Source organism: Mya arenaria, chromosome 17 (genome assembly GCF_026914265.1).
Source record: "Mya arenaria isolate MELC-2E11 chromosome 17, ASM2691426v1".
NCBI lineage: Eukaryota > Metazoa > Mollusca > Bivalvia > Myida > Myidae > Mya > Mya arenaria.
The window spans coordinates 21,010,957-21,023,027 of record NC_069138.1 but is presented as its reverse complement, the minus strand read 5'-3'; the positions used below and the strand labels follow the sequence as shown (position 1 = coordinate 21,023,027).

The window sequence follows — 12,071 nt, the reverse complement described above, 5'->3', positions numbered from 1 at the left end:
CATACACACATTGCGCACTATCGCAGAAATATTTCATCGCTTACGAGTAAATGTCCAATGCTCTTTCTCTGCATCCAGACACGAAGAAGTTGTAGGCCTCGATATAGTGGTAGGCTTTCTTCTGTTTGTATGTATAAGGACCGACAGCATAATCACATTATACGGCAACGGAAGCATATCGAAGCTCAAATGTTTTTTTTATTTTTTTTATTTTTTTATATTATGAGGGTCCTTAAAGAATATTTGCCCTTTGTCGTAGTATATTTGACGCATAGTACGCTATTATGTTTGGCAAAGTGTCCTATATTTGTACAGTCATTCACATTATCTGATTATGTTGTCATCCTGTCGATACTTGTCAAAGTAAAGGCGATATGACATAGTATGGTTCGTATTCAGTTCACGTATCGCTTCACTCTGGTATCTGAACTGATAAATGTGAAATATCATCTGAATTCATTTGTGTGATTAATTGTCAGTGCAAGAAAATGGAAGGTTACAGTGAGTTTTTTTTGTAATTGCTATTTAAGTACATCATGTTTATACGTAAATCATCACCATCACCATCATAATTATAATTATCATCATCATCATCATCATCATCATCATCATCATCATCATCATCATCATCATCATCATCATCATCATCATCATCATCATCATCATCATCATCACCACCACCACCACCACCACCATCATCACCACCAACACCACCACCACCACCATCACCACCACCACCATCATCATCATCATCATCATCATCATCATCATTATCATCATCACCATCACCATCACCATCATCATCATCATCATCATCATCATCATCATCATCATCATCATCATCATCATCATCATCATCATCATCATCATCATCATCATCATCATCATCATCATCATCATCATCATCATCATCATCATCATCATCATCATCATCATCATCATCATCATCATCATCACCACCACCACCACCACCACCACCACCACCACCATCATCATCATCATCATCATCATCATCATCATCATCATCATCATCATCATCATCATCATCATCATCATCATCATCATCATCATCATCATCATCATCATCATTATCATCATCATCAACAACATCAACAACGAAGCATTTTCAAGATTTCTAGTAATACTTAAAGGTTGATCCATACATTAAATAACATTAGCTATATTTAATGATGAAGAGTATGAACAATTTGCAGTTTCTGTGCAGATGCTTGATGACTACAAGAAAAACGGATATGTGAAAGTAACGTAAGTTGATCTTAAAGCTGTTTATTCAATGATTACCGTGTAAACTTAATACATTGAATAAGTTCAAAACAATAACGAATTTGATTTATTTGTTTGAATTAAACCGCTGGTCAACACGGGCAAATACAAACACATATACAAACACATAATTTGGTTAATGGGTTCTCCCCTGTTGGAAGATATGCCTTATTTTTAAAAGAAGGTGCAGTTTTCCATTAAAAATGCACTCTTACTTCCAAACAAGATTTACTATTATGATTACAAATGCTTTAATATACGAAAAAGGCTAAATAAATGTCGAAAACAATGGTTCTTATGAGGGATACGCGTTTAATTTGAAATGAAGGTGCAGAAAACACGGTATTTCAACCTTATGAGAAGATAGTAGATAACAGTTATCTTTAGCACAATCATTTAATTGTTTTGCGTGTTCAGCTTTCAAATTCACGGTCGTGTAATCAGTCATAAATAGTTTCCATAAATGCATTATTGTAGTGAACGGTTGATCACTGCCAATTTATGTTTGTTATACATGTGTATACAGTCGAACCCCGTTGGCTCGAATTCGCTTGGCTCGAATTCCAATTTGGCTCGAACTAGATGTAAAGGACCGTTTTCATTATACTGAAGGTAAACGATCCCACCTGGCTCGAATTTTTCTAGGCTCAAAGTATTTTCGCTGGTCCCTGGCAGTTCCAGCCAACGAGATTCGACTGTATATTGATTTCGAATAAGAGTGTCATTATAAGTGCCTAAGACGGTCTTCACTTAATGTATAAATGTAAATGTTCCAGTCAGATGTTCAATAAAGAAGAAATAACGCATATAGAAAAGGCGATTATAGATGGAAACATCGCATCCCATGGATATGGAGTAAGAGATTGCATAAATATGATCATTATTATATCAGTAAAAATACCTAATAAACAGTCTCAACAACAGCGCCAAGGAATGAGTCCTAACACTCGTTGGGTTTTGGTCAGACAAACAAGGAGTTAAACTCATAGCTATTAAAGCAGTGTTAGGCGTGTTATGTTTAGAACGATAAGGAAGACAATTTAGGCTTTGATTTTTGAGATCCAATGTGCTGTTCTGAACGAGCCAACTGTATTTGTATTTATAAGATTGTATACAGATTTCCGACCAAAAGTCTTGGAAACCATGAAAATAATTGTGAATACTATTTGTGTACAGACTATAACATGCCCGATATCAGAAAACAAAACAAATATGAACCATGCTATTAAACAAAATGAAATAATGTACTTAAACCTTCAAATTGTTAATATTTATATCTCTTCCGACTGCAAATAGCTGGATGACAGTAATTGACGTTTTAAGATATTTATATTTGTCATGGTGATTTTTACTGAAGACAGTAGGGGCTCTTTAGACATGAAACATATATAATATGCGTTTAACTTTGCTTTTTATTCAATTTTGGATAAATAGTATACAAAAAGCAAAAGGGATGGACACAAGTCCTAACAACATTAGTAACGTCTTTCCCATAAATGTCAAAGGAAAACGCTTAAATGCCAAGGTCATAAACAGCCTTACTGAGATAAAATACTGTCGCTTTCGTTTCCGATCTATAACTTTTCAACGACATGGTGTAGACTCTTCAAAATTGGTAGGCACATTGGTCATGGTCAGTGTATACTCGTTGTTGACTTAAGGGTCAAGAGGTCAAATTTCATGGTGATTTTTATTGGAGACATTATAGGCGCTCCAAACATGAAACATATATAACTATAGCGTTTGTTTTGTTTTTATTTCAGTTTTGGATGATATTTGATAACATAATGTGTTATTTACTTGTCAGGCAAAGGACGGTGAAGGCGGTGCAATGAATATGGTTTTATGGTGGCATCCCGGAAATGACGTCACAGGAATGGTTGCAAGGAGCAGCAGGATCGTAACTGCTTGTGAAAAGGTATTATACTATCATACATGCGATGTATTGTAATAACATAGTATGAATCCCCATTTACATTATTTGCCAATCGCATTATCTTTAAGAGATAGTATTGATTTCTACAATGGACGATCAATCAAAATGTTTTATTCGATTATTTCTGGAGTTCTTTTAATAGAAGGTTAAATATGATTTGACCACAACACATGTGGATGCTCCCCCCCCCCCCCCAAAAAAAAACTTGCATCAATCAATCAATCATCTATATATCAAACAAATATGTTTTAGATTTTGGGCGAGGAAGTATACCATTACCATACCAAACTTATGATGAAGCAGCCAAAAACGGGAGGCAAATTCATTTGGCACCAAGATTACGGGTAAACGAAAAATACGTACATTGTTTATTAATGAATTAGTTATGCGGTTAGCGCACACGATTCTGGACACAACATGCGCCCCTGGATGCACATAAGTTTTGTTTGTGGTCACCAAGTCGGATAAGTTCGGTTTTCACTGGATACTCCGGCCTCCAAATTCAACAGCGTTTTAAATTGAATTAAACTAAGCGATATACAAAAGTAAATGGGTATTGCGTGCAATTAATCTGTATCGTAGAACGTGCTTGACGTTTGGCCGGTAGCTGCATTTAAGGTGTATTCTTGCATTAGGTATCTGATTTCAGGAGTCACTACTTTGAATGTACCCATGATTTTTGACACGCATAACAACATGTGGGCCGCAGTTATATTGCGGTAACATGTACCCATTACCTTAAACTCGCATTACAACCTGTTGACCGCAGTTCTATTGCGGTAACATGTACCTATTACCTTAAACTCGCATTACAACATGTGGACCGCAGTTCTATAGCAATAACAAGTACCCATTACATAAAACACGCATAACAACATGTGGGCCGCAGTTATATTGCGGTAACATGTACCCATTACCTTAAACTCGCATAACAACCTGTGGACCGCAGTTCTTAAGCGATAACAAGTACCCATTACCTTAAACTCGCATTACAACCTGTGAACCGCAGTTTTATAGCAATAACAAGTACCCGTTAACTTAAACACACATAAAAACATGTGGACCGCAGTTCTATTGCGGTTACATGTACCCATTACCTAAAACACGAATTACAACATGTGGGCCGCAGTTCTATTGCAGTAAGAAGTGCCAATTACCTTAAACACGTATAACATTATCTGGGCCGCTGTTCCATAGTGATAACAAGTACCCATTACCTTAAGTACGCATTTTTATGGAGATAACAAGTTCCCATGACATTAATAACACCTAACAATATGTTCGCCGCTGTTCTATTGAAGTAACAAGTAACCATGACATTAATATCGCCTTACAACATGTTGACCGCTGTTCTATTGAAGTAAAAAGTAACCATGTCATCACTATCGCCTTAAAACATGTGTGCCGCAGTTCTATTGAAGTAACATGTAACCATGCCATTAATAACACCTTACAACATGTGGGCCGTAGTTTTTCTGGAGTAGCAAGTAACCATGACACCACTATGTTAAATTCCGTAATAATAACTTAGAAACAATACACTGCTCCCCACTGACCACGTGAATCTTGACCATTGTTCTAATACTTTTATCCAGATATTGGTATAACTTCGGATTCCTGTTCCCAAACATGATGACAGTTTTCATAGCTGTCGATCCGTGCAAGAAAGAAAACGGATGTCTGCAGGTACAACAGTTGTATATGAACGTTGTTTTGGTTTTGCATGACCGGTTAGTAGACGCATGTAATTATAATCACCGGTATATAGCAGAAGACGAAGAAACATGTTTTGATGTTAAAATGTGTTTTCCTTTCTCCCCCCCCCTCTCTATCTCTCTCTCTCTCTCTCTCTCTCTCTCTCTCTCTCTCTCTCTCTCTCTTTCTCTCTCTCTCTCTCTCGCTCTCTCTCTCTCTCTCTCTCTCTCTCTCCGTCTGTCAGTCTGTCTGTCTGTCTGTCTGTCTGTCTGTCTCTCTGTATCTCTCTCACACACACAAACACGCACGCACGCACGCACGCACGCACGCACGCACGCACGCACACACACACACACACACATGCGCGCAATTACGCACGCACGCACGCACGCACGCACACACACACACACACACACACCCACACACACACACATACCCACACCCACACACACGCACACAAACCAATGAAAACGATAATGACCATTCTGCTGTCACACTAAAGCGGTAGTTCTAGTCTATATCAAACATTGTTTTCAATTAATTCCTTAGTTTACATTCTTATTTTAATTTTATAATTACAAGAAACGATTTTAAAATACATCGCAGGTATTGAAGGGTTCCCATTTGTGCGGAAGAATCAACCATAAGAAGCAAGGATACCAAGTTGGGGCTGATTTAGATAGGATTGTGGTCATTGAAAAGTGCTGCCCTAAGGAATACGTGGAAATGGATCCAGGTTGCGTGACCTCTTTGATTTTGAGTTTTAACAGATCGAGGACATGCCGTACGACATCTTAACCAACTATGTAAAAGGCAGATGATTATCAAGCTTTCACCGATCGCGTGAATACTGTTCGAAATATGCACCAACAATATACAATGCAGAGGGTTTTCAAGCTTTCACCGAACGCGTCTACACTGTTCCACATTTGCAACAACTACATAAAAATCAGACGAGTTTTAAGCTTTCCCTGAACGCGTACATACTGTTACACATTTGCACCAACTACGTATAAAGCAGACAAGTTTCAGGCTTTCCCTAAACGCGTACATACTGTTCAACATTTGCACCAACTATGTAAAAAGTGGGCAAAGATAAAGCTTTTACCGAACACTTGTAGAACGCGTGTATATCGTAAAACACGTGTATACTGTAGAACGCGTGTATACTATAGAACGCGCGTATACTATATAGCGTGTGAAAACTGTATAACGCGTGTATACTGTAGAATGTGTGTATACGGTAGAACGCGTGTATACTGTATGATGCGTATATACTGTAGAACGGGTATATACTGTAGAACCCGTATATTCTGTAGAACGCATACATACTGTAGAACGCGTATATACTGTATAACGTGTGTATAATGTATAACGCATATACACTGTAGAACGCATATACACTGTAGAACGCGTGTATACTGTAGAACGCATATATACTGTAGAACGCATATATACTGTAGAACGCGTGTATACTGTAGGACGCGTATAAACTTTGAAACGCATGCAATCTGTAAAACGCGTGTATACTGTAGAACGCGTATATAATGTAGAACACGTGTATACTCTAGAACGCATGCAAACTGTAGATCGCGTGGATATTGTAGAACGCGTATATACTATATAACGCGTGTATACTGTAGAAAGCATGTAAACTGTAGAACGCGTGGATATTGCAGAACGCTTATATATTATATAACGCGTGTATACTGTAGAACGTTTGTATACTGTAGAATGTGCGTATACGGTAAAACACGTGCATACTGTAGAATGCATATAAACTGTAGACGCATGTATACTGTAGAACGCGTATATACTGTAAAACGCGTGTATATTGTAGAACGCCTGTATATTGTAGAACGCATATATACTGTAGAACGCGTTGATACTGTAGAGCGCGTGTAAAATGTAGAACCCATATATACCGTAGAACGCGTGTAAATGCTATAGAACGCTTGTTTACTGTAGAACGCGTGTATACTGTAGAAGGCGTAAATACTGTAGAACGCGAGTATTCTGTAAAACGCGTGTATACTGTAGAACGCATGTATACTGTAGAACTCGTATATACTGTAGAACGTATGTATACTGTAGAACGCATATATACTGTAGAAGGCGTGTATACTGTAGAAAGCATGTAAACTGTAGAACGCGTGGACATTGTAGAACGCGTATATACTTTATAACGCATGTATACTGTAGAACGCGTTGATACTGTAGAACGCGTGTATACAGTAGAATCCATATATACCGTAGAACGCGTGTAAATACTGAAGAACGCGTGTATACTATATAACGCGTTTATACTGTAGAATGCGTGTATACTGAAGAACGCGTGCATACTGTAGAACGCATATATACTGTTCAACGCGTGAATACTGTAGAACGCGTGTATACTGAAGAACGCGTGTATTCTGTAGAACGCGTATATACTGTAGAACGCGTATATACTGTAGAACGCGTGTATACTGTAGAACGCGTATATACTGTAGAACTCGTGTAAACTGTAGAACGCGTATATTATGTTCCACAGTAAAGCGGGTTTATACTGTACGCCCTGTGTACCAAGAATGTGAGAAGCAAATAGTTCTGAAACCTTAACGAACGTTTAATATTTGTACAATGACACGTTTGCTACATTTTCTGTTATTAATTTCCCCATAATACTAACCTAAAAACTATTTCATAGCTTTTCTATATTGTAACTTAGGTAAATTAGAAACCTCTTATATTCCTTTATCCAAAGAAATAAAACAATAACACATAGTACACTTTTATGACTTCGGCGTACTAAGCAATAATTTCTTCACGCGGATTGATCTGTTCTCGATGACTAGTACAGAAGTAAAGAAAGTTACACCTCATTCAATTTATTCTACACCGTTTGTGACGGAAATTATATCAAATAATAATTAGTAAATCACGTTGTTACAGTGTTAAGCGAGAATGTGGTCGCGTGTTCCGACAGTAGCCTTCGTATCCAGAGGATTTCCATTTTTCTGTTCTTGGTGTGCACAAACGAAACTCACACATGTCTAAGTTCAGACGTTAGGCTAGCTAATACAGGCCTTTATATTGCTAAAACTGTTCACGTTATATAGTCATTAAATAATATATATGTTTCGTTATATTGTCATAACATAATACATATGTTTACAGGCTACGAGCCATATGGGTCAAAAGTAGTTTTCTTCTTTCTGCTTTCCTTAATTCATAAATGAACCTCTAAATTCATATGTGCATTTTTTCTAATTCAGAGGGACACTTTTATGTTAAGATGAGCCCCTTTAATGGTATAACATACAAGAGACGTGCAATTCTAAATACACACGTACACATCTATTTATTTCATATTTAGTTATATGAAATAAATAGATGTGTACGTGTGTATTTAGAATTGCACGTCTCTTGTACCTTTTTATTTAAAGGAATCGCTCAAGTTTTGTTAAAATGCATTTATTTTTGTATGACGCAATCATGTGTTACAAATAATTAGAATTGTTAACACTAACAAATCAAAAGTTGGAAAAAATATTGATATTTGCTTAAAAATCGTACATGAAGACAACAATTTTCATTAGCGTTAATAACTGCTTTGTCGTTGCGTGATTAGTTGAATGACATTAATACATGATGTTTATTGATACAAGTCAAAACATCCATCGCTTTCGTTACGTTCTGTTGCCGCTATGGTTTAGGCGTCTTGTTTGTAATTATTTCTTGACTCTATTGGCGTGGCCTTGTACACAACTAAACCGAATATATTCTAAATAGTATACTTTTAAACTGTATTTTTGCTGCAGTTTCGAAATCATATAGGACAATAATGATACAATAATGTTTTAAGATGCACTACCTGGAGAACTATTGTTGGTCCAAACACATGAGCGAGTACCTTTAAGAATTTGATGCCTATATATAGAAATACCCCTTTATATTCATAAATTCAGCTCTATTTCGTATCTATTGTCGCTTTGATTGACTTTTGACGCACTCGGTACACCATATGTTTACAGGAGACGTGCTATTCTTTGACTGCAACTTACTTCACTGTAGCAGTGAAAACCTTAGTGATAAACGGCGATGGGCGTTCCTGTGTGCGTACAGCAGTGTGACCGATGCACCACTGACCAATCATAAACCGTCATTGTACACCCCATTGGATACGGTATAAACAATGAATCAAATATCTGCACTGGCTAGTGATATATTTATAAATGTTAATTGAAACTATATACTGTTTTGTTTTAAGATAATATTTACAACCTGGAAGAATGCAAAATCAGTCAGCGTTAATGTTTAGATAGAAGGGTGTGTATCAGAAACTTTAAATACAGAAACCAAAATTGTGCGAATAGGGAATTTGTGTTCGTTATGAGTTTTAAAGTAAACAACCATTACAAGGCAATCGATATCAATGATAAAACATGCAAGCAAAATGCCCTACGACAAATTTGCGATTAGCTCAAGCCTTTTCCCCATAGCTCGGCATTGTTACAATATATAAGAATACAAGGAAGAGGTCCGGTATGTTATCCTTTCCGTAGCGTTTGTTATACACATTTGTACCATGTTATGTTTCAATATCATTGTTGGTATATGCGATACATAAGACACATACAGGCCCATTTTATGTTTAGGTTCCTGATTCAGCGATTCTGGACTGCAAGCAGTTTCAACCGAACGATGAGGAGAAGCTATTTTACAATCCAGAAACAGATGTGTTAGACGATCTGCCATTCAAACAGAACACAGAAGAGGGGAAAGAATGACAATCTACTTCGATTGAATCTTGCTTGGTTCTATTACTTTTAGCAGTCCACAATCTGTCAATTTAGCATATGTCCCTGTATATTCATCACAGCAATTCGATAATTGTATGCTAGAAGAGATGTAGCAATAATACTTGGAAAATAAATGAAAACGTTATTTTTCAGCTTGGTATGTTTAGAATAATTCATTGCAAAAATAACACATCAGGCCATTTTTAATTAACCGTTTTGCAAATAGCAGATTTAATTGTTATAAAATTCGAAAAAAAGCTACATAAATTATTGACATAAATTGTTGTTGTTTTCTTATGTTTAAATGCATTTCTTAGTCTGGGTCTTAAGGATGCCCAAGATGGATTGGAATTTTCCAGACGACCTCACATCTACTCATCGATAATACTTCAATTAGGTAGCAAAAAGATACAACCTTAATTAAAACTATTAACACCATTTCCTATTCTGACCAAGTGTCATCATTTGAAAAACTTAGTATAGAAATGTTTGCTTAATGTGAAAAAATGGTATTAAAAACAGTTTAAAGAATTATTGCATAACCAATGTTTTCGGAAAGGATTTACAGGTTGCTTGGTATAATTTCGCGTTAGGCTTGGGGATACTGTTTAAACGTTAATAAATTCACGTTATTAATAACAAAGATTATAACATCATTTCCTTAATCATATGTAAAACTACATGCGTTTAGGCTTGCTTTTTAAAAAGAGAATACTCCGTCAGATGATATCAAATACCTCGTCAGATTGTTGTTAATGTACTAAATTCTTCAAACTAATCACATTTAAGAACCTACTCGTAGTTTAAATAATTATTTTACCAGATCAATGTGTTAATTCATAAGATCATGCATTCTTCAGCCCAACTAACGTCCTATCAGAGTTGGATGATACATGTTGATACATGTAAGCTCGTCCAATTTAAAAAGGGATCGTCCAATCGATCCCAATTCACAGACAGGTTTTCTGCATAATGCATTCCCTTTTTAAGCATATTTTACTAAAAAATAGAACCAACACAACAACAAAAAAAGTTAATTTCTTTTATTTTATAGCATTATTCCATCCAAAAGAGTCAAATATAAGAAAATGTTCAGTCGACCGAACAAATGAAAAAAATAACAAGACAGAATTTAAACTATTCAAAACTATCAATTCACAAAATGTTCAGTAATGATAACAAATTGAAAATAGTCAAATTAAAATCGAAACTTGAAATTGATACAAAATGTTCGGTCGTCCGAACAATTGGATGTGGTCAAAAAGTTTTTAAATTGAGAGTAAAATTTTTGATGTATTTAACAATTTGAAAATAGTCAAACTTAAATCGAAACTTGAAACCGATACAAAATGTTCGGTCGACCGAACAAAGTTTAGTGGTCAAAATGTAGAACATATGAAAAACAGTATTCTTATTTTTTGAATGTTTGATTGTCCAACCAAATTTCAAATCATGAAATTATAAAGTATACAATATTCAAAAGAGAAAATGTTCGGACGTCCGAACAATTTCATGTGCTAAAATGCTTTACCATAAAAGCTAATAACATGACAAATAATGTCCAAAGAGAAAATGTTCGGTCGTCCGAACAATTGGATGTGCTAAAATGCTTTATCATAAAAGCTCAAGAACAAATAATGTCCAAGAGAAAATGTTTGGTCATCCGAACATTTGGATGTGGTCAAAATGCTTGAAAATTGCAAATAAGGATTTCGATGTAATTAACAATTTGAAAATGGTCAAACTAAAATCAAAACTTGAAATTGATACAAAATGTTCGGTCGTCCGAACAAAGTTAAGTGGTCAAATGTAAAACCATTGAAAAACAGTATTCTAATTTTCAAAATGTTTGATTGACATACCAAATTTCAAAGCGTAAACATTATAAAGTTAACAAGTTTTATAAGGGCTATTCCAGTTAAACATATGTCCCACCCCAGGACGGCAAAATAAAGAAATTCTGTAGGGGGTAGGTCTTTTTCTTAATTTGCTACTGTAGGGGGTGGTGATAAGTCCAATTTCGCTTCTATAGGGGGGCGTCATTTTCTTTTTTGCTTCTGACCGTATCTGCTCATTTATATTCACTGCCCGATGGTGAAATACCGGGTTTTTTTTATCCATATAACATATTTTACCGAACGTCGTGTACATAATTGGTTTGGATACAAATTTTCGCGATATTACGAGTCGGTTCCGCGGTACCGGAAATCAGAAGAAGTTGCGTCCCTTGACAACAAGATGGCGGAGGCGCCAGAATTTGTAAAGTCGTGGTCGAAGACCAACCTACAAAATTGGCTAGAAACCAATAGTTGCGCCGCATGTGTGGATACGTTTCGTGGTAAGTATACCAAATTGCAGTGTTCGACACTAAC

The 12,071-nt window shown here is 36.1% G+C and overlaps 1 protein-coding gene across 1 annotated transcript; it reads left to right on the top strand.

Moving 5' to 3' along the window:
* The first annotated feature begins 473 nt into the window (after positions 1-473).
* On the top strand, positions 474-5,713 carry LOC128223261 (ectoine dioxygenase-like). Its single transcript, XM_052932552.1, has 7 exons — positions 474-501; positions 1,215-1,266; positions 2,061-2,139; positions 3,092-3,202; positions 3,473-3,564; positions 4,816-4,906; positions 5,522-5,713. Exons 1-7 carry the CDS (start codon positions 489-491, stop codon positions 5,711-5,713), a joined length of 630 nt encoding a protein of 209 aa, XP_052788512.1. The 5' UTR covers positions 474-488.
* Positions 5,714-12,071: the final 6,358 nt, after the last annotated feature.

Bases quoted from the DNA above. Each gene is read 5' to 3' on its own strand.
- LOC128223261 (XM_052932552.1), top strand. The intron at 3,565-4,815 runs GTAAACGAAAAA...ACTTTTATCCAG, and splicing joins ATTTGGCACCAAGATTACGG to ATATTGGTATAACTTCGGAT. The intron at 4,907-5,521 runs GTACAACAGTTG...AATACATCGCAG, and splicing joins AAGAAAACGGATGTCTGCAG to GTATTGAAGGGTTCCCATTT.